The sequence below is a fragment of the Pelodiscus sinensis genome, chromosome 1, assembly GCF_052426305.1.
Source record: "Pelodiscus sinensis isolate ZL-2025 chromosome 1, ASM5242630v1, whole genome shotgun sequence".
NCBI lineage: Eukaryota > Metazoa > Chordata > Testudines > Trionychidae > Pelodiscus > Pelodiscus sinensis.
In genome coordinates, this window is record NC_143052.1 from 230865803 (window position 1) to 230887707 (window position 21905).

Sequence of the window (21905 nt, forward strand, 5' to 3'; positions counted from 1 at the left end):
AAAGCTGTGGATAATTGGCTCTTGCTGTGCGGTGCTGCCTTTGCAGGATCCTTGCTATGACATAGCCTAGACTTGCTTGGATAATATTGCCTGAATTCAATGAGTTATTCAGGAAATTTCATGCTAGTAAAAAGGTTGTTTTCATTTGTCCTTTTTTTTTTTATGGAGCTGGGAAACTGTTGTGGACATGCACAAATTTTCAAAGATAATAGTCCCACATAATATTTATTAATCACCCAGCACTAATAACAGATGCTGGGGAACCTGCTAGGGAGTCTCTATTGTTTCAGATAAGTTCTTTTTAGTGCATTGCACATTGTCTTATTAAAAGTGGAATTTCTAAATGGATAACATATTAAAAGGCTGGCTCCATGCTACCAGGGATCCTTGATCAGTCTGATATCAAAGCATGGAGTCCAAGGAGGTGCCACTACAGAAGAGGAACTGGCAGGTGATTCAAAGTACCATGCAAGCAACGGGCATATCTAGTGTGACATCATAAAGAAATGGCAGTTTTAAGTCAAGTATTTATTCTCTTCTTAGCCTGTTCCATGACTTCTCGCTTCCACATCCTTATGCCTGAAACTCACTCCTGTCTTTAGTGAACAAACTGAAAACTTTTCATTTAAATCTTTATTTTAAAGTGTTTCCTACCTGAAGCCTCCACATGTTAACCCACTAAAGAAAGCAGTTAGCAAGGAATGCTGTATCAGCTCCTATTAAAGAGAAAACAAAACAACTCCCCCCCCCCCCCCCCCCACAACAAACTAAAATCCTCTCAGCACTCTTAGGCCTATGTGCAACAGGCAACTTGCTCCAGTGCAGTCCTCTAACTTAAATAATTCCACATGGTAAAATGGGGCTCAAAATGGTCTGATTTATTGGCATATGTCATGGTACAGTGCATTTGCACTAAGGGTTTGCACTGACATAGATGCATGGGTACAAGTTTCTCTGATACACACCAGCCCTATGACACAACTACCCTCTAGTTTACCCAGGGGATTTTCTGTGCATTGTTTCACTGGTTCATAAACTCTGTGGGTTAGGAACTGAGTTGTCTTCTGTTTTGTAAAGTTCAGGGCATTCTGTTGGCACTTAACTTCTACACACACAACATACAATATACATACGCTTATAACAAATTAGTGGAGGAATTCGGTATTTCTTGGTGAGGTGAATGGCTTTTTAAAATGTTAGTTGCAATCAACCCTTTAAATGGCAACTGTACATATTTCTGTATGGTCTTAGTGAAAGAATTGCTTTTGAAGATCAGCCTGCCTGCCACAAGAGGTCACTTCATCCCTGTTTTTATTCCAGATCATTGCGATGGTCGATGTTTCTAAAAAAGGAATGTATGGGAGAGAGAGGGGATGTATTTTCAAGTAGTTCCAGGTACTGGCATCTTAATTGAAACTCTGCTTTAAAGTGTATTTAATGCAACCTTACAAAATTGTCACAAACTTACCAGGTGAGGCAAAAAATGATTAGCCCTTCCTTATAAATGTGACACACGTAGCCTTTTCCAACTATCCTTATTTGGACACATACTTGTACACCAACGGACAGACAATCATTCACTTTGGTTGCTTTGACAAACATACAACTGCTGCCACTTAACTTTTCATGAGTTCATGTTTGCATCTTCTGTGCATGTGAGCATGCACACACTTTCTCTCACACATACTTCACAATAAACTGTCATTTGCTCTTGTTCTCTTTCTTTCTCTTTTCACATCAGATTCTCTGTTTCTTTCACATACATTTCACATGTGGCTGTTTCGAATACTGACAACTATTACAAATGTGCTCTGTGTCATATGTACAATATTTGTCTCAGTCTCTAAGTCTTAACTTAAGAGTTAAGGTTCCAGTAGATGGCGCTCAAGGGTATGTAGTGTATAGTTCCTGGGTTCTGTAGGACCAATCAAACTAGTTTGAGCACATTGTACTGGGAATGGTTTCCTCTGTTCAGCTCTTTGCATCAACCACATGACACCATATAGTCCCTCCCTCAGGACCTATGCCCATCAGTTCATCATCGTACAGCATTTGTCTCCAGTGCTTTTTCACATGAGCATGACTTGCACCAAGCTAGTGTGAGAACCTTATCTTGCACTAGCTTGCTATGGACTAACTGCCATGTGGACTCTGCTGCTATCTGTTAACAGTTTGCTAATACAGTTGGAGCCAGTCCTCTTTGAAATGGGACTAGATCAAAGCTATTAACAATGTAAATGTGGCAGCAGGGGCCACAGGGCAAGTTCATGTATAGCAGGCTATTGTGGGGTGGATTCCCACCTCAGTTTCTTGCATTCTACATGTCTGTATAGACAAACCTGCAATGAGCAGTCAATTCACCTCTCCATTTGCTCATAGGGCACAATTATCTTGCCAACAAATTACAGTAGTTCTCTGACCCATATATTAACTTCCATGCTTCACATAGTCTCTTGCTGTGCAGAAGCAGCTCTTCACAGCTCTCAATCCCTTTCTCTTGGTTAATCCCTCTCCTGCTGACACCGCCACCAGGCAGCACAGGACATCTGACTGGGCCACAAGATTGGTATCTCGCCTCTCTATGCTACTGAGCAAGTCTTCCAGGAAATGCAGAGATGCCACATTCATAAGACTGACCATACAGCGTCAGACCAAAGGTCCATCTAGCCCAGCATTCTGTCTTCTGAAAGCAGCCCATGCCAGGTGCCCCAGATGGAATAAGCAGAACAGGAAATCATCAAGTGAACCATTGCCTGTTGCCTATTCCCAGTTTCTGACAAACGGAAGCTTGGGACACTATTCCTGCCCATTCTGGCCAAAAACCACTGATAGACCTGCCTTCCAAGAATGTATCTAGTGATTTTTTGGATCCTGTACCCTCTTCATGTGGTCTTTGCATTACCTGTGACACTCCCTGCTGGAGCAGAAACTAAGATGCCAAGGACAGTGTAGGTACAGACTGCAGGTGTACAGAGGAGTAAGAAGTTTGTCATCTTTTTGCTGTACATAGTTCTGTTCCTAATAAAGGGCTTATCTTACCAGCAAGATACTACGTGGAAGTCACAAGGTGCTGGCAGAACCAGTGAGAGGAACTGTTGAAATGGCTCCAACACAATCTGAATCATTGCAAGGAACTCCCTGAGAATCAGGGCAAATGCTGAATGTGCCTGGAAATGGTTCACACAACAATTTGAGCTGCATATATGAAAGCTTTGGAGGTAAGTAAACATGAGGATGAGCAAAAAATTTCTCTGCTCTTAAGAGTGGCAGGTTCAGATGTGCCAGATGTCTACGGTGTATTGCATCTACAGTAGATGTTGGTGAAATGAGAGGAAATCTTTGAGAAATAACAAGTGTTTGAAGATCATGATGTCTTTAGAAACAGAGTTATTTTGGAAGGGTGTGTGTTCAGAGGAGCACTCAGAGCAAAGGGGACACCACAGAAGAGTTTGTCAGAGACTTAACACTAAAAAGTGAGTTCCTGGAGTATGCAATATTAATAGACTTTCTCATTAAAGACCAGATTATCCTGGGATGTAACAATAAAAAAGTCCACAAGTGGTTACTTTGGGAGATTGATCTCATGCTAGAAAGGGCACAGATCATATGACTGTGAATACCAGAGCTAAATCATCAAAGTAAATGTTAACAAATTAAATTGGTCCAGGACAGAACAATGAAAAGCAAGAAACAGTGCCTGTGATGTGACAATGTGCATAAACATAGGAAATGCTAAGCACTCAGACAAATATGTAGAAACTATACTAAGCACAGTCATTATTCTAAAATGTATAGCAAAAGCAGGGAAGTGCATTTAATAAATGCATAAATGGATTCCTCAAGTGAAGAGGAAGAACTATTCTTAAGCTCTTAATAACGAAGGAGGCTGTAAGCTCAAAATATTAACTAATTTAAATGTGACATATAAGATAGACACTGAGGCACAAGTAAATGTAATGGAAGAAACTGAAATCATGAGCTATAAGGAGCACATAAATGTGCATGAATCAAGTCTCTCTGATTATAATGAAGGAAAATTTAAGTCTTGGGACTGTACACTGACAATTAATATAAATGGCAAATAATAAAACATGAGTTTGTGATGGTACACAGGATCAGCAACCAGTTTTGGACATACATTTATATGAGGTGCTTGGTCTCTAAAGAGGATGCTTGCCACAGAAAGACAACAGAAACTAGCTATGAAAGTATTGACGGCACCAAAGAAATATGTGCGCATAGGAAAGGGGTGTCTTCCAAAAACATACAAGGCAAGGTGAAGAGAAGATTCAAAACCTGTGGTATGTGCTATATGAAAAGTTCCACAAACCTTAAGAAAGAGAAGTTTCAGGGGGTAGCCAAGTTAGTCTGTAACAGGATAAACTTAAGAAACAGCAAATGGTCTGGTAGCACTTTATAGACTAACAAAACATGGAGATCAGTGGTCTCTGTGGGTGCCATGCAGTGCCCGCCAGGGCATTTATGCATGTCCACTGAGTTATCAGGGCCAGCCCAAGCCATTCTTGCGCCCCAGACCCTGGGTGTGCGGCGCATGCGCGGCTCCCACCCCTGGGCATGCCGCACATGAGCGGCCCCGCCCCCAGGCGCCTTGCAGCCCCAGAAGGTTGGGGACCACTGATGTAGATGGTATCATGTGCTTTCGTGGTCATGATCATGGCATCATGAGCTCTGGTCATCTGAAGAAGTGGGCTGTGCCCATGAAAGCTCATGATACCATCTCCATGTTTTGTTAGTCTATAAAGTGCTACCAGGCTATTTGTTGTTTTTTAAGTTTACTTAAGAAAGTGGTTAGAAGAACTGCAAAATATGCCAGCAAGTGGTATTATTTGGAGAACCGAGAGTTTTGGTTTACTCCCCGGTAAAGGAGCAAAGAAAAGGAGGGGAACTACAGCTGTCTATGAACCCTAAGGAGCTGTACACAAAAGAGAACATGTCCATTTGCCCACAAGAAATGACTATTGTCTGAGATGATATTTTGGGGCAGCACTGCCACTGAACATCAGGATGAGATGAGAGGAGTCATATTTTTCAGCAAATTAGATGCCTTAGCAGGATTTTGGCAGGTCCTCTAGGAGACTGAGAATTTTGAAGAGCTGTACTTTCAACATAATTTGGCAGATTTTGGCACTTCCTAAGGGTGCCTCTCAGAATATCTTCCACTCAGAAGTATTTCACCCTAATAGGAGTCTAATGCAAAAGAGTGCAGCAGGTGTGACTGTGTATGTTGATAATATAATATTTTGGGGTAGCACTGCCACTGAACATCAGGAAAGACTGAGAAGAGTACTGGGAGATACAAAATCTCATAACCTTCAATGGAATAAGGCTAAATGTCAAACAATGGAAATAACACATCTGGGAAGGAGACTGACCTCTACCAGAATCTTGCCTGATGAATCAAAGATTCGGGAAATACTGAACCTGAAGATGAGACGGGAATTCAAAGGCTGCTAGACATGTTGATTTATGTCAGCAAGTTCAGGCCTAATGACATAGCTTGCACAACTCACCTAAAACCTCTCATTTGGACCAACACTGGATGGGCACATATGCCAGAGCCTGAAAGAAAATGCAGTAATTGTATGCACATTATGACCTCAGCTCCGTGTGTTGCCAGTGTTCTGACCAACTGAAAGACAGCAAACTCTTCACAGATGCATGGAAAAGAGGGCAAGGAGCAGTACTGTTGCAATGTCCTGGAACTGATTGGTTCCCAGTCTCACATGCATCTAGCGACATGACAGCCCAAGACAAGATTGTACTCACAAATCTGAAGGGACGTTACATCTGGTGTAGCGATGTGCAAGTTTCATGACTTTCTCCATGGTCAGAGATTCACAGCAGCCACTGATGGCAAACCACTGATTGCAATAAGTTAAAAAGGATTTGGAGAGGCACCACCCAAGATACTGTGACTACTTTTGAAAATACCGATGTATGTTGTGACCCTGGCATTGTAACCTGGATTCCACTTGAAAATGGCAGACACTCACAAGAGCATATGCTCCATCTGTATCCAGCCTGATGGACAAGCAATGAACATGCACAGGAACACAAGAGTCAGATGCTGTATCTTGAGGCATATGGGATGAACTGAGGACAGCAATTAAATGTAGCTGCTCCCTTACTCCATCTACTTTCACTGCGTGGCAGGAACATCTCTTGTCTATAAATGATAATGCAACACATTGCAGATGTGTTGCCAGCCTTCCCTGATTCATGGTAACTAAAGGAAGAAGCCGCATTTAATGAACCGAGGTGCTTTTAAGATGTAGCACTTGAGACAGATTTTTCAGCTGTGTTTAAGGATCTCTGGGTGCAGAGGGAACACAAGGCAGGTATTTGTACCCTCTAACTGTGAGGCTGGTTCTGCACTGGCCATACCCTGGGAGTGAATTAGAGCAGCCTCTGCGATGCTCTAAACAGCAACTGCTTCTAACCTAGTCTGCTGGGTTTCTGGGATTTAGGCTGTGGTTTAGTTACCCCGACTGCAGCCAGCTTTGAAGGTGCTGTAGCAGCCAAGGCCACCAGAAGATTCCCACTGCGGAGGAAAATCATCTGAAAAGTGCTGTGTATGTGCTAGGTATTACTGGCCACTTAACCTAGCTTCAGCTTACGGGTGGTTGCCAAACTGACCTGAGAACAGTATCCCCACTATGTGGAGTGGGCTGGAGGATGATGAATATGTAGAGCAAAATTCTCCTCCCCGGCAAGAGAATTTTCCCCAGATCAGACACTGCTTAAAGTTACTCTCATAATCTCTGGAGTAAACAGAGTTTCCACTGGCATCCTAAGAAGGTCTGCTTTAAATTGTGTTGGGCTGGAATTTGCCTTTGGGCGGTGCCTGCGTATCTCTTGAAGGAGCAGCATACGATCTCACTTCCACTCTGTCTGGAAGGCTGGGTCTCTTCCTGTCCAGGGGAAGACGAATAATGTAGATGCAATGTTTCTTTCTCATCCTCATAAACAAGGTGCTGCAGACTCATACTGGAGGAACAGTACAATTTCTGGATAATACACAGAAAGTAAGATATTTTTGTAGCCTCCTGACCTTTACATTTAAATGATCTTTCCTTTTCTACTGCCAGAATGCTATGATATACTTCTTGGGACTTTGCGAGACGACATAGAAAATAACATTTTAAAAACTGATGAATAGCATCCAAATATGTGTCACAGATATCACAGTTTTTCAGTTACGTAGAACTGCAAAGCAGAATATAAAAACCTTTCAAATTGAAACCACTTAGAGAAAATATTGATCTCGTTAGCACCTGAGAAGATCTACGGAAAAAATGAATATGCTACATTGGTAACATACTATAGCCTTGGAAGTGGATACTCAGTTACTTGTGATAGGATGGAGAGAAATAGTAGTAATGACTTGATCATCGTGTTGTACCCTTCACAGTCAAAGTCCGTATAGATTTACACCACATCATGTGGTAGCATCTCCTTTTAAGTTCTAATATAAATCTCTTTATTGATCACCAGCTTTTACAGATTCCAGAAAGGCTTAACTGCACTAGCTTCTATTTAGCTAAAGTCTCTCCCATTACGCTACCTTTTCTCTAGCTCATATTTCATTGATATATTAGAAAGTAAGAATGATAGAGAGGATGAGATGGAAAACAAAGGGTAGGAATAAATAGTAAGTTCTCAGAATGGAGAGAGGTAATTAGTGGGTTTCCCCAAGGGTCTGTCCTGGGACCAATCCTATTCAACCTATTTATAAAAGATCTGGAGAAAAGGGTAAACAGGTGGCAAAATTTGCCTATGATACAAAACTGCTCAAGGTAGTTAAAACCAAAGCAGACTGTGAAGAGCTTCACAAAGATCTCACAAAACTAAGTGATTGGGCAAGAAAATGGCAAATGAAATTTAATGTTGATAAATGTAAAGTAATGCACATTGGAAAAAATAATCCCAACTATACATACAATACGATGGGGACTAATTTAGCTACAACTACTCAAGAGAAAGATCTTGGAGTCATTATGGATAGTTCTCTGAAAACATCCACTCAGGGCTCATCTAGACTATGTGGAAGATTCGAAAGAGGACATGCAAATTCTGTGGGAATTTGCATATCTTCTTCTGATCTCACTTTCGAAAGTGGAGCTTTTGAAAGTGAAAGTAAATCAAGACATGTTTTTTTCAGCGAAAGCCTCCCTTTTTTGAAAAGCTGCGTAAACCTCATTTTTTTGAGGAAAAGCAGCTTTTCGAAAAAGGGGGGGTTGCCGAATAAAAAATGCATCCTGACTATTTTCACTTTTGAAAGCTCTGCTTTCAAAAGTGAGATCGGAAGAAGATATGCAAATTCCCGCTGAATTTGCATATCCTCTTTCAAATCTTCTGCATAGTCTAGATGAGTCCTCAGTGTGTAGCGGCAGTCAAAAAAGCAAACAATGTTAGGAATAATTAAAAAAGGGATAGAAAATAAGACAGAGAATATCTTATTGCATCTATATAAAACCATGGTACACCCACATCTTGAATACTGTGTACAGATGTGGTTGCCTCATCTTACAAAAGATATATTGGCACTGGAAAAGGTTCAGAAAAGGACAACAAAAAATTGTCCAGAATGGGTTGTGTGTTTGGTAGGGTCCTAATCATGAACGACGTTGAGGTCTAATATCATAGTGATAGTTGCCTTAGAACTACTTTACATAGATAGATAGCCAAATGTGCTGATTATGGCAAAGACACTTGTGGGATTTTTAAACAAAGATTTTATGAATGTGCAGTAATGTGTTTCATAATTTTGGTTCAAATCCTGAGGTTTTTTCCTTTATACTCCTCCATTCTTTTAGTTTACTGATAATTCTAAAAATAAATGCTATATATGGGAGATACTTTTTTTTTTTAAAGTACATTTTAACAAGTTGTGCAGACGAGTATTTACAAAAAGATACATTTCAATTACAATATACTGCATAGCTTAATAAAATCAGCATAATATGAAGTGGCATAAATGAGACAGAACCCTCATTTTTTCTACTGCCATCTATCAAACTTTATAAAACTAGCCAATAGTATTTTTCTGCCAATAGCGCTTGTCCTTCCAACTCCAAGTGACAGGGTGTTTTGTGTCTTTAAGGGACTGTTTTGAGGTACGGTTCCCCCCCTTAAGACTGAATTCTCTTCAGGGTTGTCCTGTTTTGTATGCTATGAGAGCAAGAGTGAAAATGGTATGAAGTTTGTGAATTAGTAAATTCTTCTTCTTTGTTTGATAATTCACTGCAGCTTTCTTCTCTGCTACCATCCCTCCAAGAAAACTAGGAAAATGACAAATAGTGAATGCATATGCCTATGTACTGCATGTTGAGGGTTGCTAGGCTATTAATATCAGAAACTCCGGTTACTCTTACCCTGCTGGAAGCATGGGTGAGGCAGGTTACAAATGAGAAACTAAGACCTTACCTACACTACAGAGACTAGGCTGGTGTAAATCCCCAGTGTAGAGGCACTCAACACTCATGGAAAGGCTTTTTCAGTCAGTGTAGGAGCACCTCTCCCCTGAATGAAATTAGCTTCCTTAATGGAAGCAGTCTGCCATCAACACAGCTACATCTATATTGGGGATGCGGTTGGCATGGCTATGCTAGTTGGGGTATGGTTTCTTCACACCCTTGACTGGCATAGTGATGTGTCAACCTAACTTCTAAATGTAGACCAGTCCCAAGACAAAAAGAATAGGGTAAACGAAGCTATAAGAAAAAAGGCCATCTACAGAGTCAGCTACCTGAGCCTATTATTACTGTAGGCTATGTCCTGAATATTGTCATCAGAGGAGCCAACTAGGATTGCCAGGTGTCAATTTTTCACACAGATATTTGTGGTCCCTGTATGGTGAAAAATACAGAATATACCGGACATATAAAATTTTCTGTTTTTCTTGGTCAGATCTTTTTTTGCTCAACAATTTCAGTCCCCCGCCATGTTTGGGATTTTTTTGTGACAATATCTGGCAACCATAAAGACAACCGTCTCACCAGGCTCCTGGGCAAAGTGGGGTGGGGCTGGCTCGGTGCTCCCAGAAAGGGCAGGGCATCAGGTGGAAGGGGCAGGGGAAGCCAGCTATCAGCACTGCCTGGATTGCGGTGTGCCCCTTCCGCAGCCCTCAGCGCTGCCTGGAGTGTGCCGGTGGTGATTTAAAGGGCCCAGAGCTCCTGGCTCTGCTGCAGCTGAGAGCCCTGTGCCCTTCTGAATCGCCAGGCCTCGGAGTAATTGCCCCCTTTACTCCACCCTGTTGGCGGGTCTGAGGGTGGGCTTTGTTCATTTTTGGTTCCTTTTTTCAGTGTATTTGATTTGCTTTACCCTGACTGTTTTGGAGCACTCAGGCTTAGCTTGCCTCTTTCATCTCTTGTCAATAATTTTTATTCTAATGCTGTTATAATAACAGAAGACACTAAATAATACAATAAAAAACCTCTTCGCCTTTAGGGGCCAGGCTAGTTGGTTAAGGTGCAGAGAATCAGTGTTAGCTCTTGCTAGCTCCTTTTCTGTCAGCTTTCCCACTGGGATTGGAGGAAACCCTGTTCCTTAGATTTGCTCTGTTACTGTGCTCTCCCCCACCCAATTCTGCAGAGCCCAAACTCCTTGACGCTATTGCACAGACTCCAAAGGAAAGTGTGAGCATGCTGTATAAATGGCGCTGTCTCCTTTCAGGTCTGTTCCCCTCTTTTGCCTTTCTGTATTCAGGGGAAGCATTTGGCCTTTTGTGCTTAAGTGTTGCAATAAACCACATTGAGCCGTATGAGTTTAAGATGGAATGTTCTTTAACTCAATTTTCTGGCTTTTATGGTTTATATACTGTGTGGATTCTGAAGTGTTGGATTTTAAACACTTGTCACACTGCATTTTAATGATCAAAATATAAAAGCTTTTCAGACAATTAGGCACAAGCATCAAATAAAACCTAATTTGCATCAGAACTTGATTTAGGTTTCACAAACATAACCAGTAACCTGTGAAATGGTGGGTTATTTTCATGAAGCTCAGGTAATTGATCTGCTTTATGAAGGGCCACCGGCTATGGTATGGTTTGTAGCTACCATATTCTTAGAGAGTCTCCTGACTGAGAACAGAGAAGTTGCTTTACCAAGCATTGTAGCTGCAGCAGACAGGCAGTAGTGAATCAGTACTAAGAAGAGACGAGAGTAAACTGTACAGGGCCGTGATTTATCCTGTTTCTGGGTTGATGAGTGTGTGGTTGATGAGTTTGCGCTTTGTCTGGTAGCAATAACATGCAGAAGAGATGAGTAGAATAGCAAAGCAGAATATGGTAGTGTTAAAAACAATGGCACTTTTCCCATTAGATTATTTTTGTGAGGGTGGTCGAATGACAAAGTAAGGCCTCTAAGACATTGAATTGTGGTTTGTAGAATTAGTAAGCCATTTAGTCTCTTTCTGTGACTAAATTGTTTTTCTCTCATGCCTGTGCCAAGTTGGAACCATGGCTAATCTCTACATTGGCACATCTGTAGGATGTTCTCTCTCTGTTCTTGTAACTGATAGGTCTCCCAAGGATAATGCAAGAAATTGCCCTTTTTGAATGAAAGTTAAGTATCTTTGGAGTTCATTGTATTAAATGAATGGTTTATACTTAGTTGTGGGCTTGGAGTGCACATAATCTTTAGAGTAGGGAGATAAGAATGATGCAAGATTGGAGATTTGAAGAACTACACTGAACAATGTGTCGGACAAGACTGGACTATTGGAACAACAACAATAAAAAAGTATTATGTGGTTTTCCTGGGGAATATCTATGGGGAGGCGAATGCAAGTTCCCCGTTTCTGTTATATAACCCTCCCAGCCTTTTGAAGCTATGCCCTGAGAATTGGGTGTGTGGTAGCTTTGATTTCCTGTTGCATAAGATGAACATCAGAGGTGTAAGCTGAATAAAAGAAAGACTGAACAGTTCTGGTTTTGAAGCTGTGACAGTTATGAACTTATCAAGGGGAAAACCCAGCTGTGGGTTTTGAAGGACTGACACCTATCAGAACCCAAGGTGGAGCTGGAGTGGCCCAGGTCAGCTTTTTAGAATGCACATTGGTTCTTTTATTGTTTTAATAGGTTTGATCAGTTATGCCTTTAAACTTTAGGACTAAATGCACTTGCTTGTAAAAAGCTGAGTGATAACTTACAACTGCAGGCACAAAGTGTTCACAACTTCTGCCAGGGAAAGCAGAAGCACAGATCGCTGGCTATGTAGGCAGCCTGGTTTGCTGGGAATATCACTGTGAGGGAAATGTAAAGGTTGGAAAGTTCCTGGTCAAGAGGGAGGGAGATGTGGGTCTCTGCCCGAGAGAGGTATGAGGAGCTGGGAGTCTGGAATGGGTACTCTTGATGGACCACAGAGCGAGAATACAGGGGCAGTTGTCCTGCACTGTGACGGCTCACTCAGTGCTTTGTTTTACTTATGACACCATGTGAAGAGCTAATGCAAAGAGCTACTCTGGGAAGCCATTTGCAGTGCTCCACAAGAAGTTTTATTGGTCCTACAAAACTCAGAAGTTATGCTACATGTGCTTGAGTGCCATATACTGTCAGGTTATCTATTAACTATTTATATATGCACAGATGCAGAGCACTATGTATGTAACACCGTATTGTTTTCTGCATTCTGGTAGCTATTGAATTCACCTGTATTTTGTCACAAATCAATTGGGCTGTGTCTAGACTGCATCCCTTTTCCGTAAAAGGGATGCAGATTAGACACATTGTAATTGCTAATGAAGCAGGGATTTAAATCCCCCCCGCTTCATTAGCATAAAAATGGCTGCCGCTTTTTTCCGTCTCGGAGCTTTGCCAGAAAAAAGCGCCAGTCTAGACGTGGATCTTTCGGAAAATAAAGCCTTTTCTGAAAGATCCCTTATTCCTTATTTTAAGGAATCCCTTATTCCTTATTTTTATTTTAAGAGGAATAAGGGATCTTTTGGAAAAGGCTTTATTTTCCGAAAGATCCGCATCTAGACTGGCGCTTTTTTCCGGCAAAGCTCCGAGCCGGAAAAAAGCGGCGGCCATATTTATGTAAATGAAGCGGGGGGGGGGGGATTTAAATCCCCGCTTCATTTGCAATTGCAATGTGTCTAATTTGCATCCCTTTTACAGAAAAGGGATGCAGTCTAGACACAGCCTTGTTGATGATGGTAGTAAGCCAGCCAAGGCAAAACCAGATACTAAATCTCATAGCATGACTATACAGGTTTGCAGCAGGTGTCTCAGCTAGTCATTATTATGGACCATTCTGCTTATACACTCTATGGAGCAGTTTTGGAATGGTTTAATATCTCAGATAAAGCTTAAGCATCTTGTTATGGTCTCTCAAAATTATTAATACCCAGAAAAAACAGCACCCTTGTTACCAAATGATGTATGGAACTAAACTGACTCCTGCATTCTGAGACACATCCATTTCTTACTATATAGTTTTTGTTAGCTAGTTTTTAACTCATAGTGTGAATTTAGCCCTTAGCTTGTGGGTTATTTATTTCTTTTAATACTCTCATGCAAGGCTTTTTCAAACTATATCCATTGACTGTCTCTTTTCATTCCACATTTGGCATTTCTGTTGAGGCTTTTATACCACACTCATCACTTCAGTGTAAGGTAAATCTCTCAAAGAATCCTAAAAGGCTTGAGTTTAACTTTTTCATGTATTTGCTAGTTTGTTTTGAACAAGCAGCTGCTAATCCTCAATATATTTCTCTGTAGTGCTACTGCTTCACTTTTCTGTATCCTCTGATCTCTAAAATAAATACAAGTGAATACATTATCTGATTAATTTCATCTTTTTCCCCTACGTATTTTTCACAAACCAATCCAGATTCTTACAACGGTGTTTATGTATTCACTAGACAATTGTGCACAAATTTCAACATCTGAATTGTTCATGATGTCTTCACTATTTACTATGATTTATCAAATTGTATTGGATAGTTACCTTCTGTTTGATACATGATATCTTTTTGTTCTCTTATTGGATGACTGAAACTTTTACTATTAGAATAATGAATAGCAAAACAAAAATGGATACAATGAGTATCACACTTCCAATATGAATAATTATGTGTGCCTTTTAGGGTTTATGAAGATTTTATTGAATAAACTTACCAATAATCCAAATTCATATGAACTTGATGATTTCTATGACCGCATGAATAAAAGCAGTACAAATTTGCCACATATATTCAAAAAATATTTGTGATTGCTTTTGTATTGTATCATTCAATGTGGCATTATTTGACAAACTCAAATATTATCTGGTCCTACTGATTAATATATTGCTCTTGATTTTCTCAGATTGCTTTATCATTTGCTTTTCTTAGATCCTTATACAAACTAAATATTGAATTCAATTGTGCCTGTAAACTGCAGGATTGGACACCAGGCTATGTCTTCTCTGTAGAGTTAACTAATAGATGATCAGTGCCCAGGTGTTGAGCAGCCACTGCAAAGCTGCATGCGAGTTACTGTGTGCTGTGCTCTCCCATGTGAGCTGCTGGTTCTTTGTTGCAGGAAGCTGAGCAACTCTATAATTCTTTCCAAATGAATTTTGATCTGTCCTTCTGGGGAGATTGGGGGCACCCAAGGTTACAAGAGGGCTGTCAGTGCTCTAGTGGTTTAGCTGGTGCCCTCACTGCAAAGTGAAAGTGGTACCTGTATAGCTCCACACAGGACCACTAACCTGGACTGAAATCACCACTGAACTCAGGAGAGAGGTTTTGTGAGTGTATTGGGAGAGGGATTGTGGCAATACCCCAATAGGAGTGCGTCTACACAGCATCCTTACGTCCAAATAAACTATGCAATTTGCACTGTGCAAATTGCATGGATTATTTCTATGTAATTTTCAAATTTGAAATTTGGCACTATCTACACAGCGCCAAATTTTGAAATAAGGTGCTATTCAAAAACGTCCCTTATTCTTGTGCAATGTGGTTTACAGGGATGTCGGAATAGTGAGCCTGTTATATTTCGATACAACAGGCTTGCTCTTAAGATGCAGAATAGCTATTTCAGAATACTGGAGGTATCCCAAAATAGCCCCGCTGTGTAATCGTAGCCTAAGAGCTGAGTCCACTCTATGCTGAAGTCATATCCAGGGAGGGCTGGATTCTTCCTTTGCTCAGCAAAAAGTGGGGTTTGGGTGGTGGAGCCTCAGGGAGAAAGTTGTTGTTTCCTAATCTGTGGCTGGTCTGTCATCCCAGGGGCTGCTCTAACTTGTGCCAGCAGTGTGTTGCCTTGTGGGAATTGGTCTAACATAGCTCTAATCAGCTCCTTTCTTGTCCCTTGCATTGCTCCTATGCTGAAGGGAGAGCGGTTGGAACAAGAGTTGGCTCTAAAGCTTCCCTGCTGCTAAAAGAGCTGTCAGCTGCCCAGTCCCAGTTAGAATCTGGCTTCTTTGTGTCAGATGAGCCAGGTCAGAAATTAAAATCTGGTTGTTAATTGTCCTGGAGACCCTTATACACTCATCATCATATGACCCACAATTCCTGATGATTAAGCTGGATACATGCAGATAGCTTCCTGGGTTGGGACTTAAGTGTTTCTTAAGAGAAAATCAGGGCTAGAAGTAAGCGCTTCACCACATCTAGCTTACTGATAGTGTTCAGGCACCTGTTTCTTATTCTGATCATCATGGTGTCAGAGCTCAATCCTGCAATGGCAGTGAATATAGTTCATTCTCTATGATAAACCCGTGTAATTTGGGAGAAAAAGTTTTTTTTGGGCGGAAATTCCACATTTGGTTAAAGAGAAGGATAGCTCTGTGTGGCAGGCTGTTTTATGTATTTATTTTAAGTGACTGCTGCTTTCTCAACTCAGTTTTCAAATGTTAAAGTATTTCTGGTAGAGATGAATTACCAAGCAGAATACAGATAAAACAGTAAAAAGTGCAAGATAAAAAATTGTCCAGTGGCCTTTTAGCACTGGAATATCAGCAAGCGTGTGCACGCGTATCCCCCACATCCACCTCCCCCCTGTATGTTTGGATGTGGGTAGATATAAAATATGTGTATTCAGTAAGTTCCTAATAGATTTGTTTTTACTTTTTTCAGAATAGAAAACCAGTAAGAAGGTATGTACTTGGATAGTAAAGATGACGGCACAATCACTAGAAATCTAGAGATGGAGCTGACTCAGACATCCTCTCCTCACCATGCTAGCTCACACGGAAAGGTGGCGGCTGAACCAATTGCCAGCAACTTAAATGAGCTCTTGAAGGAGTTTCACGGAATGGTGGCTATTCAGGGACAGCCACAAATACCGTATCAAAATGGAGCAGTAGGCCAGGATTGCTGTGTTCCCCTTGGGAAAGATTTCAATCCACTCGCCATGCAGGGGAGGTAAGAACAAGATCAAACTGAATCAGTTTCTTTTATTGAAAGTTGTTTTTATTCCCTGACAGTGTCGATAAAATATATTTTATTTAACATCTTTCTATAATGGATGGAATGAAAAGCTCAGTAGGAATTTATAGCAGTCGTAATTACTTAGAGATGGTGACTGGCTCAGCAGGTTCCCGGACTAATATCAGCTCTTACAGCTGCTCTGCATCGATTTTTCTGTTTTCCGAATCTGAGACCTGGGTTTTCTTCCTCACTCTGTGTGTTTTGTGATGGGTTTGTTTAACCAACAGGGAGAAAAACATCTTTGTTTTGATAAAATGACACACAAATTAGCAAACTATTTCACAAGTCTACATCAAGGCAATCAGCTGCATCACTGCTGAGAAGGGCTATCATCATAAAAAGACACCAATAATGCAGTCTTGAGAGTAAGCACAACATAATACCAAACGTGATTGTTTAGGGTCTGATTACTTCGGGTCATGAGCACCTGTTAGGAGATGTTTTCTATACTCTCTCTGTAGCCAGTGTGGCAGTATCAGGACCCAAATGTGTGCAATTCTATTTTTATGTTTAAAATAAGGATTCCAAAATATTGTATTGCAAGTGGCTGTATAATCTTTCCACTCCCTTCTTCATTTTGCTGTAGAGTTTTGACTCAGGAAGATAGCAGTCTCAGCTTCTAAAAAACAGTTATCGTGTAGCAAAATCAAACCTGAAATAAATAGAATAAGCACTCCAATGAGAGTGGGGGTGGAAATGAAAGACATTTAAAACCGTCGTCAAGAAACTTCAGTGGTTCTGAAGATTCTTGATATCTATTTCATAGATTTATTTAAGGCTAGAAGGGATGATTGTGTTAATCTAGCCTGGCATTCTTCTTAACACAAGCCACAGGATTTAGATGTTTTATTCCACCGAAAATGAAACGTTTCATTTAGATTTTGAGCATTTAAAATGTTTTTTGCATTTAAAAATTGCAGAAAAAAATCAAAACAAAATAACTTTTGAACTGAAAAAAGTTTCATCTTGAAACTATAGAAGTGAAACTTTTTTAGACTTTGGATTTTTTTTATTTTTTGATGTGAACAATTCAGTGAAGCTGATACAAATCCATAAAATGTTTAGGTGTCACTAAATACACACTTTTGCAAACAAAGTGCTCTATATGTAATATAAACATATGCTGTGACATTATATACCTTGGGAAAACACCTTGTTACCCCAATATTCTTCGTTTGTATGTAATTGTGATTTTGCATGTAAAGCAGGCCATGTAAGGGATCGGGGGAAAGGCTATGATCTGGTGAAAGTCCCTGTTCTATCAAACTATGTATATGGTTAGTGCATATGAAGTTATAAGATTGTGTCATATGGTTGTCAGTAAAACATGCTGGAAATTGGCCAGATATTAGCTCACCAGAAACAAGAACAAAAAACAAAACAAACAGACAAACAAAAAATTCCTGGCAGGTATCAAACAACTATCAACAGGCATTGTTCCACAAAGGAGTCATAATTCAATGACTTACCTGCAAAAGATTGCACCAGAGGAATTGTTTAAACTTGCCTGGTGATGCAACAATGTCCACTAGACATACTTGGAGTTATGTTCCTCAAGCATGTGGAGTAAGGGTATAAAAACAGAATATAGGGCTCCCTGCTTGGTCTTTCTTCTGATTTCACCTATGCTACAAGAAACAAAGCCCTGAGAAGACTGAAGATTCCAACAGAAGAGACTGGCCCAGGTTTTAAAAGTGAAATCTTTGCACTGTGCACTGAGAAAAATGACTTAATCTTTTTGTTGCTCAATCTAACAGGGTTGAAAGTTGAGACTGCATGCTTATTTCATTTCTTTTGGTAACTAACTGTGACTTTTTGCTCATCAGTCACATAAAATCTATCTCTTGTAGTCAGTAAATTTATTTAACTATATATCTTTAGCAGTGAGCTTGCCTGAAGTGTCTGGTAAATTACTCAGATTTTCAAAAGCTAGTGTATATTCACTTTTCATTGATGAAGTGGTGAACCAGGTATTATTAAATTTGCACTGTTTATGGAGAAGGCATATTCAGGAGGTACAGTACTGGAAGCTGGAGGAATTTGACTTGTGCCTTTTTCTGTGTGATTTATGAGTGGCTCTGAGAGCATTCAAGCAATCTAACTGGGTATGGGATTCCACAGATTGTTGTGCTGAGTGATAACAGCACCTAGAGGGGTTTGCTGCTTGTCACTAGAAAAATTGTCTGAGACACATCCCAGGTTGGAGACTTAAGCAGCAATCCCAGGCTGCAACCTGAGGATCCCCTCACATATGCGCTGACCTGGAAAACTATTTTTTTCTATTCTGTTTTCCATTTGTTATTTGGACCTTCATGTGGTTGTGGAGAAAAACCCAAGTTAGGGTTATCAGTGGGACATAATTTGTCTGCCCAATCTGCATGCATTTTAGAGTAAAATAGCCTTCAGAGAGAAATGTGGAAATCTTTAACAATTGAAAATAATTACAATAACAATAATTATTATTAATAAAAATCAACTTGTACTTCTTTTATATTCTTCTTGTTAGTATTTAAGGAACTATACAAAACTCCAAAGGGTTTGGGAACATAATCAAATAATATAAAAATCTCCTTAATTCTTAGAGAGCCAATGGATGTATCAAGGTGTGTGTGTGTGTGTTTTTCACAAACATGATGACAGTAAGTGGAGTGTGAGGAAAATGGGGTGGGGTGTTTTGGGGAGCCAAAGACATTTCTTTTTGAAAGTCTCATCTGTGCCAGTATTGAATCACACTGGTAAATAGTGCTGACACACAGGAACTGCCCAGTTAATACATGTGGCATTTTGATGTTGAAAACAGCATAAAATATAGACATTAGAAATGAATAAGACATATTAGATCATTGTTTACCTTTCTCATCTGATGTAGGCCTCTCTTTTTCCCCCACACAAACACATTTTCTGATTTCTATATGTAAATACTTTTAACTTAATAAATGAACCTTGCAGCATTTTAAACTCCCATTTATTTTTTATCGTGCATTTTATCCAGTCTTCTGATAGCAACAATCTGCATCGAACAAGTGATGCTTTCAAGTGAAATATCTGCAATAATAGGACATTCAGTTCTGGATCTTGCAGTCATTTACAGTTGTGTATAATTTTCCTCCTCTGAATAATTCTGTTGAAATCAATGGGACGACTCCTCATAGTAAAATTAAATACATGAGTAAGTCCTGGCATGATCACAGCCTCAAAAAGTGTGGTCCGTGCAATTCCAGAGTAATGAAAATTTCACTTCTGATGATGTTTATTTTGGTGCTTACAGCTGAAGATTATTACTGATTAAAAAATATGAAGAAACAAACAGAAACTGGCCTAGTTGCAGAAAATAATCCATTAATTTGAAATGCCTGTGTAATTTGTTTTAATATATCTATTTAAGTTAAATTGGTCAATTATCTTTCAAGAATAATAATCTCAAGGTGTCTAATTGTTCAAATGTATGCCGAAGCAAGCTGTTTCAATGAAGCTATTTAGAAGGACTGCAGATTTACTTCAGTCAATAAAATGAACTTTAAGAAACTGTTCTTAAATTAACTGGCCAATTTTATTTGTGGGAGGAGAATGTCAATAAACCCTCCTTTGCATTTGCCTTTCATTGCTGCAGTGTGCAGAGGCACAGACTTTCTAACGTGCTGAGGAGGTGCTCCTCCTGGTTGCACGCTAGACCCTGCCCCCACTCCACCCCTTCTCACAAGACCCCAACGCAGTCGTGCTTCTTTCTGCCCCGTTCCACTCATGCTCCCCCCTCTTCTCATCCCGTTCTGTCCCCTCCCCTAAGCATGCCACACACTCATTCCTCCCCCTCGAACCTCCTGCAGAATGGCTGATTGGAGAGGGTGGGAGGCACTGGTGGACAGGAGGTGCTAGGGGGAAGGATTGCTGGAGGTGGGCTGCTGGTGGGTACTCAGCACCTACTATTATTTTGCTGTGGATGCTCCAGGGCTGGAGTCAGTGCCTATGGTAGTGTGTACATACCACAGGGGGTGTTTTGCCTTTACTTTGCGCGCGTGCTTGTTCCAGGGTTTGAGGTCAGTTATTGAGTCTTCACTAGCTGCCATTTTACCTACCAAATCTTCTGACTTCACCTGTGACGCTGGTGTCCCACCTGACTCTTGCTTCCTTCTTCAATGGCTCAATGGCTATGAGCCAGGATGGGTAGGAACGGTGTCCCTAGCCTCTGTTTCTCTGGAGGTGGGTGATGGGAGGGATCATGAGAGGATTACTTGTTGTGATGCCTCCTCTGGGGCATCTGGTATTGGCCACTGTCAGCAGACCAGGTACTGGGCTAGATGGACCTTTGGTCTGACCCAGTATGGTCATTCTTATGTTCTTCTTCTCCCTAACCTCAACTGACCTACAGCCCTGGATCATTTCTGGGGTTTGTATATATTTCTCTGATGCTTCTGCTATCTTTCACTTTCAGGAATAGTATAGTGGACTTCATTAAACTGGATAGAGGTCTGAGCAGATATTTCTTACGTTCTTAAGAATTGTGGGTTGTCTCACTGATTCAATAGTTATCAACACTTACAATATGCAGAGCTGTTGCAATTTACATGTACTGTAAATATATGACACTGGTTTTCAGGTACTTTTTGAATGCAAATTAATATGTTAAAAGCATAGTCATTTTAGGGCTTATTTGTGGGGTTTGTATCAAAATTTGTAAGACTGTAGTGACTAATACAATTTTTTCCTCTTCCTGACAAGGTAGTAACTTCACAGGTTCCCATTGTGCTAGCCCATGTGCAAAGAGGGGTGGAAGATAATCCCTATTCCGATAACCATCTAATTAAGAGTGGATGCAACCTGTGGGAGTAACAATCAGAAGGAATTGTATATAAGGAACCAGGGAAACAAAAATAAACTTCTACAGATAGGCCAAATAAATACATTAATATCAACTGTTATCAGTTGCCAGTTTCCCGCAGGCATCACAATGGTATTATACCCTGAAGGTATTTGAAGGAGTACAGGAAGGTGGCTTTATGGATTAACTCAGGGGCAGCCTATGATATTTTGGGTTCATTTGAATTAGAGCTGAAACAGCACATAATTTATTGGATGAATTTAGCACCTTTATTTGTTAATGAATTATCCAAAAGCAGATCTCAATTTTTATAAATGTCTTTGTTGTTCAAAATCATTTGATGGATGATTTATATTAACATTTTTCATTATTGCTTATGGATTCTTCATCATAACTATTTCTCTGAGTTTTTATTCTGCTTATAATTTATTATTCACAATAGTTCAGATGTTATTGCTTCTGTTAACTGACTTGTTGACTAAAACTCATAATGACTTTTAAAGACCTAAACATAGCCTCTTAAATACTTCCAGAGAAGCCATATTCTAATGAAAACATTTTTGAAATAAAATACTAGCTTGAATGTTTTTGCATAGCAAATATGAAGGGCCACAAATACTGACAAAGGGAAGTGAGTGGCTTTTAT

At 40.2% G+C, this 21905-nt stretch overlaps 1 protein-coding gene across 1 annotated transcript in view; it reads left to right on the plus strand.

The window, feature by feature from the left end:
- Positions 1–21905, plus strand: part of OCA2 (OCA2 melanosomal transmembrane protein) — a 367587-nt gene that overhangs the window by 42111 nt on the left and 303571 nt on the right. Inside the window, exon 2 of the mRNA XM_006116097.5 lies at positions 16090–16377. Within this exon, the coding sequence (XP_006116159.1) occupies positions 16112–16377 (266 nt within the window). The 5' untranslated portion in view covers positions 16090–16111. The remainder of the gene's footprint in view (positions 1–16089; positions 16378–21905) is intronic.